The sequence below is a fragment of the Phascolarctos cinereus genome, unplaced genomic scaffold, assembly GCF_003287225.1.
Source record: "Phascolarctos cinereus isolate Bilbo 61053 unplaced genomic scaffold, phaCin_HiC Scaffold_2;HRSCAF=192, whole genome shotgun sequence".
Taxonomy (NCBI): Eukaryota; Metazoa; Chordata; class Mammalia; order Diprotodontia; family Phascolarctidae; genus Phascolarctos; species Phascolarctos cinereus.
In genome coordinates this window covers 214,350,493-214,372,240 of record NW_027555625.1, presented here as the reverse complement: position 1 = coordinate 214,372,240, position 21,748 = coordinate 214,350,493, and the positions used below count along the sequence as shown (strand labels likewise).

The 21,748-nt window shown below is 35.6% G+C and overlaps 1 protein-coding gene across 4 annotated transcripts in view; it reads left to right on the top strand.

Annotated features, from left to right (window-relative positions):
- The window catches only part of SPAST (spastin), a 93,331-nt gene that overhangs the window by 9,280 nt on the left and 62,303 nt on the right, over positions 1-21,748 (top strand). For 2 of the 4 annotated variants that reach the window (XM_020972367.2, XM_020972365.2), the window contains exons 2-3: positions 13,333-13,416; positions 14,723-14,806. In XM_020972367.2, coding sequence (XP_020828026.1) covers positions 13,333-13,416; positions 14,723-14,806 — 168 coding nt within the window. Of the gene's footprint in view, positions 1-13,329; positions 13,417-14,722; positions 14,807-21,748 lie in introns of all 4 variants that reach the window. The other 2 variants (XM_020972366.2, XM_020972363.2) reach the window with 1 other exon arrangement.

Genomic DNA, 21,748 nt, shown 5'->3' with positions numbered 1-21,748 from the left:
ATGACTATTGGTACATTGATTGATTGTCATAAAAGAGATGGGCGGGGCTGGGGTTAGGAGAAGAGTTGGGAAGGAGCCAGGAAATGGGTGGTGAACAAGGAAAATTCATCTACCAGAGCTCAGGTTCTTTGGAGTGGTGGAGGGTAGGATTGGTGATTATAGTGGAGGCAGCTTGGTAGATGGCCAGGAAAGGTTGTTGAGGCTTGTTTTGTCAAGATAAAGTGAAGGTTCACCTATCAGAGCCTAGGATGGTTCTGTGGATGGATTCAAATGTTCCTTTGGGAAGGAGGTATGATAGGAGGCTCCATGATGTGGAAATGGCCTTTCAAATTATGTTACCACCTCTAGTATATAGTATTTCTGCCTAAAAATGATCATTGAACCAATGGAAGCTGATTTGATCATGAAGAAAGAATGTATATAAAGAACAGGACCCAGCATGCATCCTTGGGGGAGTTCTAGTCAGGGATTAGGAGTTAGGAGAATTATTGATGGAGAAAAAAAAGAATTTGTAGGAATGGTCTTAAGAACCAGGAAGAAGGGTGGTGGTAGTGAGTCTCAGAAGCTGCAGAGAAATAAAGTAGGGGCAGCTAGGTGGCACAGTAGATGAATACTAGACTTGGAATCAGGAAGACCTAAGTTCAAATTTGGTCTTGCTCACTTACTTGCTATGTGACCCTGTCAAGTTATTTAACCTCTGTTTGCCTCAGTTTCCTTATCTATAAAAATGTGAATAATAGTAGCACCTACCTCCCAGGGTGGTTGTTAAGGATCAAATGAGGTAATAGTTGAAAAATATTTGCAAAGTGCTTTGTAAACTTCAAAGCACTATATAAATGGTAGCTATTTTAGCTATAAGTAGTATGAGGACTGAGAAAAGATAATCAGATTTAGCAATTAAGATATTGTTAACCTTGGAAAGAGACATTTGGTTTTTTTCCCACTTAATAGTATTTTATTTCTTTCCAGTTACGTATAAAGATAGTTTTCAACATTCATTTTTGTAAACTTTTGTAAACATTTTGTAAACTCCAAATTTTGCTCCTTCTCTACCCTTTCCCTTCTACCTCCCCAAGACAGCAAGCACTTTGATATAGATTATACATGTACAATTATGTTAAACATATTTCCACATTAGTCATGTTGTGAAAGAAGACTCAGAACAAAAAGGAAAAGCCGCAAGAAAGAAGAAACAGTGAAAATAGTATGCTTCTATCTGCATTCAGACTCCATAGTTCATTCTCTGGATAGCATTTTCCATCACAAGTCAGAGAAGTTTCAATGGAGAGATGTGATTGGAAAACTGAATACAAGAGGTTGAGAAATGAGTAGGATTTGAGAAAAGGTTGGCAAATCTAGTTCACTTTTTAAGAAGTTTGTGAAAAGGAGGGCATATTTAGGATGATACTGTAGGTACCAAGGTGTATGGCAGGGTCGAAAGAAGACTCTTTAAAGGATGGGGGACCTCGTCAGCTCTATAGTAGATAAGGATCCGGTAGATGAAGAGATATTGAAGATGAAAGAGAGGGGATAGGGATGATCCAAGGGGCAAACTCCTGGAGGGAATGTAATTAAGTGTATTTATATAGGATTTTACCTTGGGAAGGAGAGCCACCTTTTCATCTGAGGCTAGAACAAAGGAGGAGAAAGGAGTTTTGAAGTATAATATGGGGGAATAGTGGGAGTTCTGTTCTAGTGAGATGAAGGAGGAAAGGGTGATGTGGAACAGAGGTGTCAAACTGGTTGCAAGCCAAGTGAGTGAAACCAGATTAAAATGTAATTGGGAAATGTTTAAGAAAATAAATAAAAATACAGCACAACTTATATTTAATGTTAATTTGTGATTTTCTTTTTTTCAAATTTTTGGGGTTAAGTGACTTGCCCAAGGTCACACAGCTAGCGAGTATCACTTGTTTAGTCTGAGGCCGTGTTTGAACTCAGGTCCTCCTGACTTTAGGGCTGGTGCTCTATCCACTGCGCCCCCTAGCTGCCCCAATTTGTGGTTTTCTAAGACAATATGGAGACCATAGAGATATCTTTCTATTTGAGTTTAATACCACTGTTATAGACCAGTGATGTCAAACTCAAATAGATATGAGGTCACTAAACTATAAGGGTTTAGGATAAGATAAAAATAATAACAAGATAAGAATCCCTGCAAGCTGCATGTCGACTTAGAAAACTAGACGTTTATATATATATATATATTTTTTTTTTTTTATTAATACATCAGCACATTAAAATCAGAGAGGGCTGCATTTTAACTGAATTTGGGCTGCATTTGGGAGAGTGCTGTAGAATGCATCAGGTGTTTGACACTTTGGTAGAAGACTTGAGAGAAGAAGTTTGTAGTACTTACTATTTAGAGTCTGATAATCAGAGAAGTGTAAAAGAATTGCTGTGCAGCAATGAGAGCCTGGTTGAAATTAGAACTTAAGTTTTTAGTGGAATTACTAAGCACTGTTTTATGACTTCTTCCGTTTGCATTCAGCAAATGGAGCCAGGTGGATGGCATAGTTGAAGTTTGCTATGTTTTTTTGAGTAGTGATAGTTCAGATGGGTATTTGATTCAAGGGTAGAGAATGCTTTATAGTTGAACTGCTTTAACAATCAGGTCAAGACTTCAAAGGAATAAAAATGAGGTAGAGAAGGGAGTTTTAGAATGATTGAAAGTCATGAAGAATGGGCTTAGGAGGAATTAGGCTGAGGGAGAGATGGAAAGCTAGATTCTGAGTGGAGAGAAAAAATTTAGTTCTGGATTATGTCAGTGAACAATTATGGGTGATGGTGATAGAATATAAGCTTCTTGGGAGCAGTAACTTTCATTTTTGTTATTGTATCCCCAGGGTTTGTACCACAATACCTGGCACATACTAAATACTTAATAAATGCTTATTGATTGAGATCAAGAGCATAACCATCTATGTGTTAGGCCAAGATGAAATGAAGATGTAGCTCATGGGAGGTGAGGAGATTAAAGAGTTTGGAGGCGCATGCTTTGAGGAGACATTAGTGTGTATATTCAAGTTCCCAAGTATGAGAACAAGAGTTAGAAGTAAAGGAATGCTGTGAACCAGGTGCCGAACCTCTTGAGCAAAGGAGTACAATTACTTAGGAGTTGGCAGATGAATTAAACAAGTATCTGGATAGGATGATATAGATAGATGTACTAGACCTCATTGGAAAGAACTTGGTGAGTGGTGGCAGCAAAGGGAGGGTCTGAGGAGCTAGGAGTAATGAGTATGCTTGTTTATTTTTTTTCCGTTCAGCATGTTGAGTGGTCTGAGAGAAAGTGCACTTGATTCTGGAGAAGAGATCCAGGGATGAAGTATGACCTATAGGGGAGCCAAATTTCTATAAATATAAGAAGATAGATTATGAGAGGAGATTGTCTCTAAGACAAAGAAATATTTAAGAGAACAGGGATCCCATTGAAAGAAGAAGCAGAGTTCAGTAGAGACCCAGATGCTGGGTTTTCCCAGATGGGTTGAGATGAGAAACTGGAAAGTGGTAGTGGGAGAAGGGGTTTTTGGCCAGCAGGCTTGGTGTCTCACAATCCAAAGGATTAGGAGAGGAAGTGAGAGTTTACTAGCCATAGTGAGGAAAGTGGTATCATTTGATTGGTGCTCCAAAGTACTGTGATGATGGATTTTCTCTCAAGCACCAGGAAGGGAGATTGGACTGTTGAGCATATAGATTTATAAATGGTTGGTGACCATGTCTCCAGGGGCTGACTGAATTTATAGCTAGTTTCTTTGCCTCAGCCAAAGATATAAAGGGATGATACACAGGTGGAAATTTGCTTGAATGTAGAACTTAGCTTTGGCTTTTGGTCAAGCCTAGTGTTAGAGGCCTTACTTCTGTTTGAGGTTCTGGTGGCAAGTTTGGTGTCTTAGGCTGTGGTCCTAAAGGTGAACTCCTTGATTATGGTGTGATGAGGCATAATTGTCTTTATCTTATTATTCGGTAAAGCGGGACAGAAAGTTAATAGTGTCTTTACTTTTATCAGTAGGTTCAGGTTTTCAAATCTGTTCGCTGGGTGGTCTGTAGCAAGCAAGGAAGGAACACAGCATTTTTGTACTGGTAAAAAGCTGAGTATATATGTAGCCGCCACATGTTGATGGAGTAAAGAGGCTTTTAATCCCAAATTGGTGTAGATTTAGCCTCCAAGTATTGATAGATCTGAGGCAATAGATTCCTTGACTATACTCAATAATCTAGTTCTAAACAGGAGCCTTATATAACGTTTTTCAAACCTGAAATATAAGAACTTCTATTTCAATGATGTCACCTCTTGTGAAGAAATGAGAAATAACCATTAGCCAGCTGAAGAGAACCATTGAAGAGAGCCTGGGTTGTACCTTTGTGTGGAAGCTTCCCTGTGGGCTTCACTCCAATCTCCAAGTGTGATTGATGTCTTTCTCTCTTCTCCCACTTAAAAAAATTTTTTTTTCTTATAAACTTGACAAATAAGAAACATAAACATTTCAATATGCAAAGAAGAATGGGATAGAGGATTGTATGTGGAACTAAATTGTTAGTAAAATTTTTTTGTTCTTTTTTTATTAATTTATTTTATCAACAATCACTTCCTTAAGATTTTGAGTTTTAAATTTTTCTCCTCCTCTCTCCCTCCTCCCTCCCCAAGATGGGATGCAGTATAGGCTATACATATACATTCCTATTAAACATATTTTCACATTAGTGATGTTGTAAGGAAGAATTAGAGCCAATAGGAGGAACTACAAGAAAGAGAAAACAAAACAGAAGAAAAAAATAGCAAATAGTATGCTTCGATCTGCATTCAAACTCCGTAGTTCTTTCTTTGGATGTGGATAGCATTTTCCATCATAACACCTTTGGAGATGTCTTAGATCCTTGCATTGCTAAGATAAACCCAAAGACCCAGCTTCTGGGACAAGAACTGACTATTTGACAAAAACTGCTGGGAAAACTGGAAAAGAGTATGGCAGAAACTAGGCATAGACCAAAATCTCACACCATATACCAAAATAAAGTCGAAATGGGTTAATAATTTAGATATAAAGGCTGATACTATAAGCAGACTGGGAGAGCAAGGAATAGTTCAGCTATCAGATTTGTGGAGAACAGAAGAATTCATGACTCAACAGGAGGTAGAGAACATTACAAAATGCCAAATGGATAATTTTGATTACATTAAATTGAAAAGTTTTTGCACAAACAAGGCCAATGCAACCAAGGAAAGTAGAAAATTGGGAAAGAATGTTTACAACCAGTGTCTCTGCTAAGGGCCTCATTTCTAAAATATATAGAGAATTCAGTCAAATTTATAAGAATACAAGTTCCCTAATTGATAAATGGTCAAAGGATATGAATAGGCAGTTCTCAGATGAAGAAATTAAAACCATCTATAGTCATAATGAAAAAATGCTCTAAATCACTATTGATTAGAGAAATGCAAATCAAAGCAACTCTGAGGTACCACATCACACCTGTCAGATCGGCCAATGTGACAAAACAAGAAAATGATAAATGTTGGAGAAGATGTGGGAAAATTGGAATGCTAATGCATTGTTGGTAGAGTTGTGAAATGATCCAACCATTTTGGAAAGCAGTTTGGAACTATGCCCAAAAGGCTATAGAGGAGTGCATGCTCTGACCCAGCAATACCACTTCTAGGCTATATCCCAAAGAGATCATAAAAATGGGAAAAGGACCCACATATACAAAAATATTTATAGCAGCTCTTTTTGTGGTGGCAAAGAATTGGAAATTGAGGGAATGCTCATCAATTGGGGAATGGCTGAAAAAGTTGTGATATATGAATATAATGGAATACTATTGTGCTATAAGAAATGATGAACAGGCAAATTTCAGAAAAACCTGGAAAGACTTGTATGGACTAATGCTGAGTGAAGTGAGCAGAACCAGGAGAACACTGTACACAGTAACAGCCACATTATGGGGTGACTGACTTTGACAGACTTAGCCCTTCTCAGCAGTTCAAGGGTCTAAGACATCTCCAAAGGTCTCACGATAAAAATTTTTTTAAAATTTATTTTATTAATTTATTTTGATTTATCAATAATCACTTCCATATGCTTTTGAGTTTAACATTTTTCTCCCCCTTCCTCCCCACCATCCTTCCCAAGACGGCACACAATCTGATATAGGCTATACATTTACATTCCTAATAAACATATTTTCACATTACTGAAGTTGTAAGTAAAAATTAAAACCAATAGGAGGAATCATCAGAAAGAGGAAACAAAACTCAACAGAAGAGGAAAAAAAAGCGATTCAACTTTCACAGTTATGATTACTATCTGTCTTTTTCTCTATCCTTTTTTTCCCCTTTTATGCTTTTCTTTCTCCTATCTCCTTTCCCACCTTCACTAGTTTTTGCTTTTGACCACCGCCTCCTTGTCTCTCCTCCCTTCTGTTTTCCCTTTCCCTTTTCTTCCCCTTTGCCCTTACTGCTTCTTCCCTCCCTTCTATCCACCCTCCCTTTTCTTTCCCCTTTTCCCTCCTACTGCCTATAGGGCAAGTTAGATTTCTATACCTAACTGATTATGTTATTCCCTTCTTGAGCCAAATCTGATGACAGTAAGGTTCAAACAATGAACTTTCTTTGCCTCTGCTGTAATAGGATTTTGTCTTTTCCTGTAATGTAATTTACCCTTGTCTGCCTCCTCCTTTCTCAGTACATTTTCTAAGGTCAGACTAATCCACTTACTTGGATCCATTTAACCCACTTGATTAGATTTTTTTTTTAATCATTACTTCAAAGTCAACTAATATCCACCCCCTTTATGTATACTCCTTTAACATGGTGTAATAACAGTACAGTTCTCAAGAGTTGCAGGTGTCATCTTCCCTTGTAGGGATGTAAACAGTCCGCCCTTATTAACAACATTTTGTATCTTTCTGTCCCATTTACCTTTTTATGTCTTTCTTGAATCTTGTACTTGAAGATCAAATTTTTTGTTGAGCTCTGGTCTTTTTATCAGGAAGGTTTGGAAGTCCCTCATGATAAAATTTTAAAAAATTGTGTATTAGGAGTAACACAAACTGTCCTAACAAAACTGTCCTTATAACAAAGCTGCCCTGCTTATCTGAACTTCTTTAAGTTCCCTTATGTGTATTTTTAAGTTTGTAAATTTCTGGTGGTTTTTTTTTTTTGGCATCATTATTATTACCCAGTACCTCTGCACCCAATGGAACTTCTTACTAGAGTACCAATAAGTATAATCAGGCAAAAGAAATCAACAGTTAGTGAGGTTTATAAATTTTGAACCTCTAGTACATAGTCTTTTTGTCAGCAGTTGGGAGGCATTCTTAGTTATTAGTCTTCTAAAGATCATTGCATAGATCAATGTCTGGAGTCTTTCAGAAGTATTTTCCTTTACATTCTAGTGGTCACTGTGTAAATAGATCTTTTGGTTCTGCTTATTACAGTCTATATCATTTCACACCTCTTCCCTTGAATGTGTCATATTCATTCTTTCTTTTTTTCATGTATCATAGTTTGTTTAGCCACATCTCAATTGGTGGGCATCCATTTTATTTCCTTTTTTTTTTTCACTACAGCAAAAAAAGTGCAGCTATAAGTATTTTTGAACTTATTCATTCTTACCCTCTGTCTTTGACCTTTTGGGAGTATATGTCTAATATTGCTATTGTTGGGTCAAAAGATATGAACAGTTTAGTGGCTTTTTGAGCATAGTTCCAAATTGCTTTCCAGAATGGCTGGAACAATTCAGTTTTACTAACAGTGCCTTACTGTATTTCTTCTCCTGAAGCCCTTCCAGAAATTGAAATTTTCCTTTTGTCATCTTTGCAAATTGGTTCAGTATGAGATAGAATCTCAGAGTTATTTTAATTTGTATTTCTCTTATTAATAATTGAGGGTTTATTTTCATGTGTTTTTTTTTATAGCTTGCATTTCTTTCTTTTGAAACCACCTGAACCCCTGACTTTTTCTTGTTGAGGCCCTGAATTCTTTTCCTCTCTTTGAAGTTCCGTCTTGATCCTGTGTCTTTCTGTCACCAGATCCTAAGTGCACGTGGTTCCCTATGAAAATGGCATAGATGGACAAGCATCATTCCAGTTTTAGGTTCAACCCATTATGCCTCTATGTTTGTATTTCCTCTCTTTTTTGACTTCTCTGTCAGGAGGACCTTTCTGAAGCATGTGATAGTCTCTCCTTTAGAATGATCTAATGTAATGATCTAATCATCTCTTTTGCCTTCTCTGACTCTCCTGCTACTACTTTTCATTGTCTTGAAAAATAAATTTAATAATCTTCCTTCACACTACTCTGTAATGTTTTGCAAATGAGTTGATACACTAAAACTAGTATTGCCTTGACTATCACATCTCTTTCCTAGTCAAAAAAATGCTGGCTTAGGCTGTTTCTGAGCTCTTTTGGACTACTTGTGGTGATTTTTTATATTATTTAAACTTCTTTAAATAATAGTGATATTCAGAGGCAATGCATATTATCCATTTCCAATTTCTATGAGTTCATAATAGCCTGTTTAAATAGGTCAGTTTGGAGGCCCTTTTCATTGTACTTAGTATCTTGTTATTTTTTATTTTTCTGATTTTATGTTAGTTTTACTTTTGCTGTGACCACTTAATGATCTAGCAGCAAAGCAGCTGATTTTAAAACCTATGCTTGTAACCAGTTGTTCTCCATCAAGATGTTTCGTTTTCACTTCTTGTGACCTGGTGGGTACTGTTTCTATACAGTGCCTTTCAGCTGTATTCTTGAAGAAAGTATGCATGACATATATAGATGTGAATCTTCTGAGTTATCTGCAAGCCATTGGCCACTTGGCTTTCTTAATTCTGAACAATATTGTCCAACATTTTTGATTGCCCTTTCCTGTGCCCACCTTCATGTTAGCATCATCTTCTAAAAAGCTGCATGGTGACTTGGTTCTTGGAAGATATTGTTAAGCTCTTCATAGAATTTCTCTACTTCAGCTGCAAAAGATATTGATGCAGTTTTGGAATTGGTCAAAAAAGTGCTTTGACAAAAAATGAGATTTAGAGGGCAGTTGATAAGCTTTTCCCATGAAGTTCAAAATTCAATTTCTGTTCAACAGACATGTAATAGTAATAACCTAACTTTTATATCCCTTCCTGGTTTAAAAAGGGCCTTTTGTAGTTAACTAAGTTGGACCTTACAGTGCTGTTAGCTAAATTTTATAGATAAAGAAAATGATATTCAGAGAAATTGAATGATTTGGCTAATTCATGTACCTAAAAACTGGACTAGAACTCAGGTTTAATGATCGCAGTGCCCTTTTGGTAACCTCATAATTTTGTTCTATGTTATGCTGTTTAGGCCCACAAACATGAAAAATGACACAGACCTTGAAGAAGTTTACAGTCTATTGGGCAGGTGAGGGGGTGAGATATGTACATAATTATAATTTTTCAGTGAATGCACAGTGTCATTTGTATGTCTTCAACTGGTCTAGCTCACAACTCTTTTGGGCCACTCCTTTTAGGAGATTCGTGTTCATTTTTTTAATAAACCCCTCCCTCAGTGATCTGTGTCACACATCTCCCTTCCTTTGGGTCTTTTGTGATTTTACAGGCACAGTACAACATTGGGGCATCATGATATAACTGAAATGCCAGTTAGACTATGATTAAGTGCTTAGGCAACACTGGACTGTCATTAGAGATTGGAGCAGGGAAGGGTCAAGGAATATATAATTTAGAGAATGAAGGGCTTCTTGATACCATTTAGTTTGAACTCACGAATTTTGCACATGAGGGAACTGTGTTGAAGAGAGGTGAGGTGAATTGGGCAGGATTACCCATCGAGTGGCAGCACCACCATTCACTTGAAGGCGTTCTGAATTCGCATCTTGGTGAATAGGAGAGTGGAGATTGGAGAAGGCTTCATGGTGTTCAGCAGTCAAAAATATGAGAGATCCTGCTGGGACAGGGGATGGTATAGAACACACTTATGGATATTGGAGAAAGGACAAATTAGAGAATGGCCACTTTACTCTGGGATGAACAGAGAGAATGTGAAGTGGATCGATGTGAAATTAGCTTGGGACTTTGAATTTTTTTATATGCCATAGTCACTGGATAGCTACTGAAGGTTTTTTCCAAGTCTTTTGGAAATATTTTTTTCTATTCTCCAGTCTTTCCTCTTGAGGAAGATGGTTGGCCAGGATTCACAATGAAAGAAAAAGCCCTATATGAGGAACTAATAGAACTGACACATACACACTGCTGCCATATAAAAAAGAGTGTTTTTAAAATAAGCTGAATGTATTTTTGGAGTTTCAGTGGTATTTGTACTACTACTCTATAGACAACTCTTAACTAATTCATTATGTTTTATTCATACTTTTTTTTTTTCATTTTGGCTATGCTGTAATTTCTGAAAATGAAATGGGTAATAGCCCTTAATTTATAGATTTGGTATGTAAATCATCACTGTTTGGGGAAATTTTCTCAGCTTTTTATTTTTGGCTAATTTTATTATTTTCATTTAAAAGTGGTACAGTGACTTTAAAAAGTGACATAGTAATGATTTCTGTTTCTCAAAATTCTCATCTCAAATTTTGTCTTTGAGCAACAGTACTTTGTAACTCTTGTTACTGGCCCTTTATTGATTAAACCAGGCTTTCTCTCAAGTAAAATATGTGTTTTTACCATGTGTGTAATATGTCTACCTTATTTCAAGGAGCTTAAAACCTTTTTTTATAGGCATTTTACTTAGTCATTGAACAAATCTGGAAAAATAATAGCTTATTACTATGAAGGCCATTTCATATACATATAAGGAAACTGAAGTGTAAAGAGTCACTAGCAGAATCAAAGACAAAGTTTAAGTAACCTAGGTCATAATTTGATATCATAGATCTTGTAGCTTCCTTTTGTCATGTGGAATGATAGCTACAGTTTTGGTAATGAGTCTCTCATTGAACTGTGGGAAAATAAAAAATAGAAAAAAATTTGACTGTAATACAGGTGATAAAAGTTTTTTGAGTAATCAGCAGCATGTTTAGGTTTTGTATAGCTCCCAAAAGAAGTAGACAGGCCTGAAATTTGACTTATGAAGGGGCAGATGCTAGAGATGTGGTTTCACTACATAAAAGTATCTACGTTTTGAAAATAAAAGACCATTACATTGTAAGATAGAGTGACAGTCATTTTCAGGTTAGTACAGTACCAAAATTTCCAATGTTGAGTGTCTAAAACTGTCATAGTTTTTTCTTGGTAAATTATCTTAGTAAACTTAAGATAAATTTAATTTTTAATAAATTTTCTTGTTATTTTATAATTTCTCTATTTAAATCAACTTGATGCTTTTACTTAAATTTAAAACAACAAACTTCCAGTTAATCATGTTCACTCTCTATCCCTATTTTTCTTTTTCTTTTTTTGTTTTTGGTGAGGCAGTCAGGGTTAAATGACTTGCCCAGGGTCACACAGCTAGTAGTTGTGTCTGAGTCTGAGTGTCTGAGGCCAAATTTGAACACAGGTCCTCCTGATTCCAACGCTGGAGCTTTATCCACTGCACCACCTAGCCGCCCCTCTATCCCTATTTTTCAAAGTAGAAGTCAGAAATATCACACTTAGTGTATATTCTAGGTATTAAACACCCAATTTAAGCTTAATTCATCTAGATATTATTCATTTATTTGTAAAGTTTTAAAATTCAAATAATAAGGCAGTTCGTTAAAATGAAACCTGAATTTCTTTTCTTTTTTAACTATAGTAACTATGAAATCACTAGTCTGCCAGGCATAGTAACTAGTAGTTTCTACTTCCAGAGGTATTACCCTGGAAATTTGGGGTTCTCAAGTACAAATTTAAGAAGTAATATTCTTACCCTTTTTTAAACTGCGAAAGAGACAGTTATTTAGTCCTATGAGAGCTCTTTGAGAGTAGGGCATGTTTCATTCTTTGAATTTGTGCCCTCAGCAGCTAGCACAGTACTGGCTTATATAGTAGTTGTTTAATAAATGTTGATTGATTGAGTTGTTCTTGTGGAGAGAAAATGTGGCTTTATCTACTTATGGTAGTTCATTATTGACTTACATACAGTAAGCTCCTTAAGGTTAGGACTGCTGATTTTTTTTTTTTTTTTGCTTGGCACATACCTTATAGCAGGTGCCTAATGAATGTTTAATCGTATGGAATTTTTATCATTCAGGTCAAAGTTAAATCCTCCAACTTTTAGTGGGTTTCCCTGGCAAAAAGTTAGATGACCATTTATCAGTTATAGGATTCTTTTTCACATATGGGTTATACTGGAAGGCCCCTGAAATCCCTTCTAATCTTGAGATTCTGTACTAGAGATTCTGAGATGCTGTCCTTTGAGATTTTTTCTAGGACAGACTAAAGTATCATAGATTGTAAATTGACATGCCTTTGCTATATTGCAATTCAGCCTTTATTACCTGCAATGATCTGTGGAATACCAGTGAACGTTTTCAGCACTAGGATGGAAGAGCTTAAGCTGGAAGTGCAGTGTTATGTCATACTGCTTGATAAATCACTCTGCTGCCTCACTGCTTCCATGTAATCCAGGCATGAATTGACAGTAGCAGTGGTTACCCCTAGTGCAGAGCTTTGTTATTATTGATATTATTGTTATTATTTGCTACTGCCTTCCCTATTGCTGTGGCAGTCCTGTCCCTAGACTATTCTCTGATACTGCTTTTCTACCCAAAAAACTTCTTTGTGCTTAATCCTTTGTCAGGGAGGTTGAGACTATTACTATTTCTTAAATATGGTTATTTAAGAAATGGTGATAATAACAATGAGGAAACTGTAACAATGTCTTTCATAGTGCTTTTCCACTTCAAAATCCATTTCCTCAAGATAACCCTGTCAGGAAAGTAGTGGAAGAAATACTGTCTGCCAGTAGATGGGGAAACATGGGCTCAAAGAAGGTGTGACTTCCCATAGCCCCATGGTTAGTGAATGATAAAGCCAAAACTTAAACCCAGATCTTCTGACTTGATCAGAATTCTTTCTACAGTATGGGGTCTCAGTTAAAACATTGTATTTTATCTTGAATTATTTCATAGAAGTTCTTATGACATAATCTTTGACATAATGAAGCTGAGGCTAGAAAGTTAGGCCTCCATTAATTGTGTTAGAAAGTTTGCTTTTCATTACTGTTTTTGAAGATATATTTGCACTTTATTTGCAACAAATTTGTTTGGATTTTCAGGTAATGTATTATTTTGTTTTTTTTTAAATTTAACTAAATATCTCACTAAATCTCTTTCTCTGATCTTATATAGTATTTAGTATACTGTTGGTGCTTAGTAAATATTAAATATTTCCATTTTAAAGCAGGACAAAAGGATCAAGCTGTGGAATGGTATAAAAAAGGAATTGAAGAACTAGAGAAAGGAATAGCTGTTGTAGTCTCAGGACATGGTAAGGTATTGTTCTGGCTTGTTGTACATATCTTTTTAATATTATGCTTATTTATGTGGCTTTTCCCCTGATGGTGCAATTCATTTTTTGCTTGTTAAAGTTAGAAACCAAAATTTTAATACATGCTCCCCTACAATTAATTATATATAACAAAGTATGGAGTAGTGGGTATGTAAAATCTTAGAGTAATTCTTGTCTGACCTTGGAATAGATTTCAGAGACTCTGGGATTTGAATACGTCACTTATTCATACACAGTATTGTGACCAAGTGACAATGAGTGAGGAAAGTATATCCATGAAAGAGAGGGGATGTTCAGCAGTGTCAGAAGCTGCAGAGAGGTCAGGAAGATTGAGAACTAAGAGATTAGCAGTTGAGAGAGTTTGGTGACCTTGGAGAGAGCAGTTTAAATTGAGTGAGATTGAAAGCCAGATTGCAAAAAGTTGAGAAGTGAGTGGGAAGTGAAGAAGTGCAGGCAATGAGATTAGAGACCTTTTTTTCTAGCATCTGACTGTGAAAAGGAGAAAGAGAGAAAAGTACACCGAGAGAGACAGGAAAACAATAGTGTGAAGGTCAAATGAAGTTTTTCTTTTCAAGAATGGGGAGACCTGGGTAGATTCAAAGGCTAAAACGAAGAGCTGGTGAATAAGGGGAATGAAGGTTAGAGCAAGAAGGATGGTAGAACAGTCAAACTCCCAAATAATATAGGAGGCATAGCTTGAAGGACATGGGTTCACCTTGACAAAGAGCAGAACTACTTCTCTGTCAGAACTAGGAGATGATGTAGAGGGAGAAGAAGTTGAAGTTCACAAAAAATAGACTCTTTTCTCCTTTCTGGAGGAGAGATGGTTTGAAAGAATTGTTCAGAAGATTATAAAAGAGGATCAAGTCAGGGAAGAATAAAAGGACTTCAGTGCAATAGTGAGATCCTGATGAAAATTAGTAACATGAACTTTTAAGTAGACATGTTTAACATGTGCAAAGTCCTCCTTTATTATTTTATGCTAATGGTTTAAAATAAGATTTTGAAAAAGTGACTTAAGATTTATTTCAAAAGATATGAATAATGCCATAACAGGCCAACTGCCATTAACCAATGGCAAGGAATAATCCAAATTATTTTACTATACCTGATATTTCTTATATTAACTACTGATTTAAATAATATTTTTTAAAAAGTTGTTTTATAAAATACATTCTAACTTCCTAGAATTTATTAGATTTATACTGTACATGAAACTCTAGGTTGTTTCTCTGTAAAGAGACAGATATTTTAATGGATTTTGATTGTTTTTTTCTTCTCCTAGGTGATCAGTATGACAGAGCTAGGCGCCTTCAAGCTAAAATGATGACTAATTTGGTCATGGCCAAGGACCGTTTACAACTCCTAGGTACTGTTAATATTTTGGGCAGTGGACTTAATGATAGCTCTGTAAGTTTTAGTTTACATGTATATAAAATTGTGATACTCATTTTTAAAATGTACAAGAACTCAGACTTTTAAGTTTAACCACTTATAGCCTTTCCCCCCAATCACCACTCAAAAAAAAATTAAGTAAAATTGTCTGAAAGGTTTTCTGTCTTTATTACTCTTTTGCTTAAGTAGAGGTAGGGGGGAGTTGGGAGGAGAGTGATTTTTTTCATGGTAGTTTAAAAAAAAACTTTTGAGGGGCAACTAGGTGGCACAGTGGTTAGAGCACTGGCCCTGGATTCAAGAGGACCTGAGTTCAAATCCAGCATCAGACACATAACACTTACTAGCTGTGTGACCCTCGGCAAGTCACTTAACCCCAAATGCCTCACCCAAAAAACCCCCAAAACTTTTGAAAAGCAGTAAAAGAAGCTCTGCATTGCCTAACTACTGAGACATGTTTCCATAACTTAAGGACTATAAGGATTACCTGCCTGCCTTAATCAATGTTGCTTCCTTACCTCCCACCATAAAACACTTATGTTCTGTATGTGCTTCTTTCAGAATGATTATTATTACATCATTAGTCAAAAAAACTGTATTACAGAATATTGTAGCAAAGCTATCTTTTAATAAACCTACTTTTCTTGTTCAGCTTTGACTTTATAAGTAACATGAAACATACAATGTGACTAAAATAATGACTAATTTTCTGCTGTAACTTATAAAAACAGGCAGTTATCATAGCAGTGACATGCTAAAACATGTTTCAATTTGTAGTAGCAGAATGGATAATTTTAAGTAGGAGGTTGTGTCTTTTATTTGAAGTGTTATGATAGAGTAGCCTAACCATCTTATCAGATAAAATCCTATCTAGAGAAATTTCCTTTATTTCTCAGATTTATTCTTGATCAAAAGATGGTTTATTTGAGGGAAAGAGTTTTAAGTGATACTGAACTCTGTGTAATGTTCCTATGAGAGAAAATTGGTTGAAATTTAATTTTAGGCTTGAATTTTGTTGTAAGTAAACATTTTGATTTTCTACTTTATAATAAAATTCATTCCTTTTGTTTTCAGTCATTCATTCTTCAGTCAGTATACCTAGTGATTACTATAAACTGTGGATTTATATCCACATATGTAAAGACTTGTGGGAAGCCACTTGGGATAGTAGGTAGAGCTATCCTTGGAATTTGGAGGCCCTGGGTTCATTTTCTGCCTTGATGCATAACCCATGTTTCATCCTGGTAAAGGCACTTGACTTCTATGAATCACAGTGAATCCACTTAGTAAGTTACAGATGAGCTGCTGTTCTGAATCAGAAAGGAGCTGCCAAAGATCCTCCCTAAGAGCAATTCCTTATGTGGATAAAATGAGAAGTCGAGGCCGAAAAAGAAATTATAAGCCCAACTAAAATATTAAGCATTCAAACTTTTCTTTTATCAGAATATCAGTGAACAAATTTAATTTTATAACATGCTTTAGTGATATATCAACTTTAAGTAAATTATAGAAAAATTTTAATTATCAAGTCATGGCTTTTTATTTTCCTTTAGTAAAGGAAATACTTTGGAGATAGAAATAAAGTAAAAACTTAGATTTAGGCATAAAGAATGAAAGGATACAAATGGTGAAGGAAGTTTTTTGTAGTGGTCTTGCTCATTCCAGGTAAAAGAAGTCACTTTGTTTAGAAGTCCTTGAGGTCGTAGGGGTTTTTTTGGGGGGGTGGGGGTGGGATACTAAGATATATAGCAATCCCTACACTAATACACTTAACAAAAGCTGAATATGCTAGGCTTTTAAAAAATGATTTTAATAAATTTAGAGAACCATAAGGAATAATGATAAAGAAAACCAAAAAACAAGATAATCTCTTCTATCCATTTCAGGACTTCACAATAGGACTGCCAGAGGCCTGAGGAAGTTCTGAGCAGAGATAAACCAGGATAGGCAGAAAGCAGAGTACTTAAACAGCATAGACCTAGAGCAGGGGCCAGATCAGCATCCAGTTCAGGAAACAGGGCTAAACCAGTACTCAGGCACTAAAGTACACAAGTAGCCCACACCCAAGCCTCTGCAAAAGAAAGAACTAGAAGGGGTACTGGGGAAGCAAACTACCAAGGGTCTTTCAGGGGGCCTGCTATCAGCAATCTACACCAGGGTGGGGGCTTGTCAGGCTTACAGCAAGGGACAGAGCCAGGTCCAGGTCTGGAATCACACACAAGGAGGAGACAGGGAAACAAAGTCAAAATCAGTCCAGCCAGAGCCAAAACCCAGGAATTCCTTCAGAAGGTGGGGCCTAATCTGAGTCACCAAGCTCAGAGCTGGCAACAGGACTTGTCTATACCATCTAAGAGAGTGGGCAGGAGCCGAATCTGATTCATGCATAAAGCTTCAATCCAAAAGCTGAGTCTGGAGTTATAAGTAAACAGAAGAAAATCACGTAGTGAAAGAGTTCTTTGGCCTGAGAAAAGCCCAAGGTGTAAACTCGGAATTTGAGAATAACTCCACAAATCCAAGTAAAGCTTCAGAGAAAATAATATCCCAGCCATAAGCACTTCAAGAATATCTGGAAGAAGTGAAATGATAAAAAATTTAATTTTTAAGGAAATGACATAGAGGAAGGAAAGAATGGCCAAGAGAATTAATAACTTAGAATATAAGGTTTAAATCTTACTTGGAATTGAACTCCCTGAAAATTAGAACAAGCTAACAGAAAGCAACAACTTTATGAGATGGGTGAGAAGTATTAAAACTGAATCAAGAGATTAAAAAAAGGAAGAAAACATAAGGTACATACTATCAAATAATAGCATCTATAAAGTGCTTTAGGTTTTGCAAAGAGCTTGACTTATATTAATTCATTTGATCCTCACAACAACCCTGTCAGGTAGGTGCCATTATTATCTCCATTTTATAGAGGAGAATTTTGTTATTCCTTTGTTTCAATTGTGTTTGACACTTTGTGACCCCACTTGGAGTTTTCTTGGCAGAGATACTGGAGTGGTTTACCATTTCTTTTTCCAGCTCATTTTACAGATGAGGAAACTGAGGCAAACAGGGTCACAAAGCTAGTAAGTGTCTGAGGCCAAATTTGAACTCAGGAAGTGGAGTCTTCTAGGTCTAGCACTCTTATCCACTGTGCTACTTAGCTTCCCAATAGATGAGAATACCAAGGCTGAAGGAAGTTAAGTAACTTGCTTAGTGTCACACTGCTATTTAATGTCAGAAGCAAAATTTGAACTCCAGTCTTTTTAGCATTCTATCCAATATACCACCTAGTTGCCTTAAATGGCTGGCATTTATAAAGTGCTTTAAGTTTCGCAAAGCACTTACTTTATATGATGTTCAAATAATACTGAAGCTGGTGCTATTATTAAAATGAGGAAGTAGGTTTGACATGTTCAATAACTTGTCCAGGGTTCCACAGCTAATACGTGGCTGAGGCAGGTTTTCTGACTGTATGTCCCACACTCTGTGTCCACCATACCACCTAGCTGCCTCAGAAACAACTGACTTGGAAAGCAAGGAAGGGGAATCTCAGAAAAAATAAATTGCTGAAAAATTATGACACCTTCTCTAAAATATACCATATTTCAAGAAATCATAAATGAAAACTGACCCAATCTATTAGAACTGTGTAAGGCAAAGTGAAAATAGAATCTGTTAGTCACCTCATGAAAGAAACTCCAAAGTAAAAAATCCCAGAGTCATAGCCAAGCTTTAGAGCATTCAAGACAAAGAAAAATTACTGCAAGCAGCCAAAAAGAAAGAGTTTAAGTGCCAAGCAACCACAGTCAGGATAATACGTACTTGCATCTGGCACTATAAAGAAGAGAGAAACTTAGAATATGACATTTTAAAAGGCTAAAGGTAAAGACTTGCAACTAAGAATAACCTATCTTGCAAAACTGATATAATACTACAAGGAGGGAAAAGTGAGCCTTTAATGAACGAAATAAAGGACTTCCAAAAATTTATGATGAAAAGGCCAGAACTGAGTAGAAATTTTGAAATGCAAATGTAGGACTCAAGAGAAATAGTTAAAAGCAAATACATTTCATCCATTGGAAAGAACTACATGACAACAAATTCTATACATTTTAATAAAGGGAGAAGAAACAAGTATCACCTCTTAATATCTTCAAGGGTCATAGAGAAAGTTAAATAATACATTTAGAGAGCTTGGGGTGTGATCTTGATCTATTTTGATAGTCTTAGGAGAAGGAAATGAAAGAGAAAAGGGATTGTACTGGAGAGAGGAAAGGAAGAAGGTGAGGGAACTCACTATCTCACATAGTAGGGGAGCTTTGGAGGAAGAGTATCCAAACATGGAGGATGGGGTTTGGAGCATGCACATCCCATCAACCTTACTTTCATCTGAACAAGGAAGGTTGAACACATTAAAACATTAAAAGTGTAGTATAGGCATTGAATTGAAAAGCCAAATAGGCTAGGATAGTAAATGGAGAATGGAATTTTTAGTAGGAAGGGTAGGGTCAGGGAATAGTCATAAGCAAAACAAACCATAATATGGGAGGTTGGATTTTGAAAAGTAGGTTAAAAGGAAAAGAGTGTAGAGAACTGTGATTGGGTCTGAGGGAAGGAAACTAGAAGAGGAACAACAGAGTAGAAACAGATTGTTTCAATAATCATTAGTGTTAAGCAGACTCCTCCTTTACCACCTTCTTGACAGGGTAAAGAGAAGAAAAAATACAAAAGGGACAAGATAGAAGGAAATTATACAATTAACAGTCATAATTGTGAATGTTATAATCTCATCCATGTAAGAGGGTAGCAGAATAGATTAGAACCTAGAATCCAGCAAGAAACACATTTCCACAAGAAACATGTTTGAGATATAAATTTCACACTGGGGGAACTGGAGCAGAATTTAATATGCTTCAGGTGAATTTTAAAAATCACAGGGAGGAATCCTAATTTCAGACAAGGAAACAATAAAAGGAGATAAACAGGCTAATGGCATTATGATATTAAAGAAAATATATCAGTTCCGTACTCTGCTTTGTAGGACCAAATAAACCAGAAACTATTTATTTTTTACTAATTTAGCATTCTAAACCCAGCATTTCTACCTTAGAGACATTCCCAGACAATTTAAACTAACGTTAATGGGAATCTTGAACAGGGAAAAAGGTCACACAGTATGATAATATACAGTTTTTGGTTAACATTCTGCCTTATTTAATAGAATAATAGTCAACTTATTTTCTAAAACTATTCAATTCTTTTTTTTACTCCCCTCAAGGATTCTTCAAGAGTAATCAAAGAAATTTCCTCCTTGTGATCAGTACCCTCTAACCCTTTAGGATTGGAATGATGGTACAGTGCTTAGAGGGGCTCACATAAAAAATAGTGGATCTGAACAGTATTTTAGAAATTAGCAATGGTAGATCTCTGACAGTTACTGAATGGAAATGGAAAGGAGTCTACATATATCTTCATTATGCATGGAATATTTACTATGACCGTGTATTTGGGTGTAAAAGCCTCACAAATGTAAGCAGAAATGTTAGACACATCCTTTATTCATCAAATGCAATAAAAATATATTCAATAAAAGGATTTTGAATAAAGGATTTAAAATTAATTGGGAGACTAAATCAATATAATGTATAGAACTAAAAGCCAAATTATAGATAGTTTCATCAGAGAAAATAAGACAATTTACTAAAAGTTATGGGATACAGTCAAAGCAATTCTAAGGGGAAAATTTATATCTCTAAATATTTGGATCAACAAAAGAAAGAATGGATCAATAAAGTGGACATTCCATTTAAACTACAAAATCAAAAGACCCTAAATAAAAACCAAAATGGGAACTCTAAAAATCAAAAAGGAGATAAAATTGAAAGAAAAAAATTGAATTGATGAATAGTAATAGGAACTGTTTTTTAAAAACCTAATAAGGGGCAGCTAGGTGGCGCAGTGGATAGAGCACTGGCCCTGGATTCAGGAGGACCTGAGTTCAAATCCAGCCTTAGACACAAAACACTCACTAGCTGTGTGACCCTTGGCAAGTCACTTAATTCTATTGCCTAGCCAAAAAATTTTTTTAAAAAATTAAAAAAAAAACCTGATAAGATTCATAATCATGTAGTCTGATTTTTAAAAGGAAAAGAAAACCAAAAGTTTGTATGAAAAAGTAATATTTACAGCAATTGAAGTTGAAATAAAAGGAAGCTGTTATAAAGGTCCAGATTAAATAGATGAATATTTGCAAACAAAATTAGCTAGATTAATAAGAAATGGTTTCTTTAACCCAGTGTCAGAAAAAGAAATTGACCAAGTCTTAAACTTCCCAAGAGGGGAAAAAAACCCAACTCAGGATTAGATAGTTTTATAAGTGAATTCCATCAGACATTCAAAGAATAATAATAAATTTATATCACTTGTTGAAAAAGAAATAGAAAATGATATGAATATGATCTTGATTCGTAAATTATTAGGGAGGAACAAAGCAGAGAAAGAGTAACATTAACCAATATTCCTGATGAATGTTTATGTAAAAAATATTAACTGAAATATTAGCAAAGATGCTACAATAACATATTTAAAAGCTGATTATTTATTGTGACCAGGTTGTGTTTATACCACAAATGTAAGGTTGATTCAACATAAGGAAAACTATAAATGTAATAGACCATATTAATTTAAAAAAAGAATAAAAACTACATGATCACATCAAGAGATGCTGAAAAAGCTTTGACAAAATATATCTATTTTTGTTAAAAACTACAAATCACAGAAATAAATGGACCTTTCCTTAATATCATGAGTTTCTATCTAAAACCAAGATGTAACATTTTTTATAATCAGGAAGAAATTAGAGGCCTTTTCAAAACATTAGGGATAAATCAAAGGGTAAATCACTTCTATTATTTAACATGATGCTAGAATT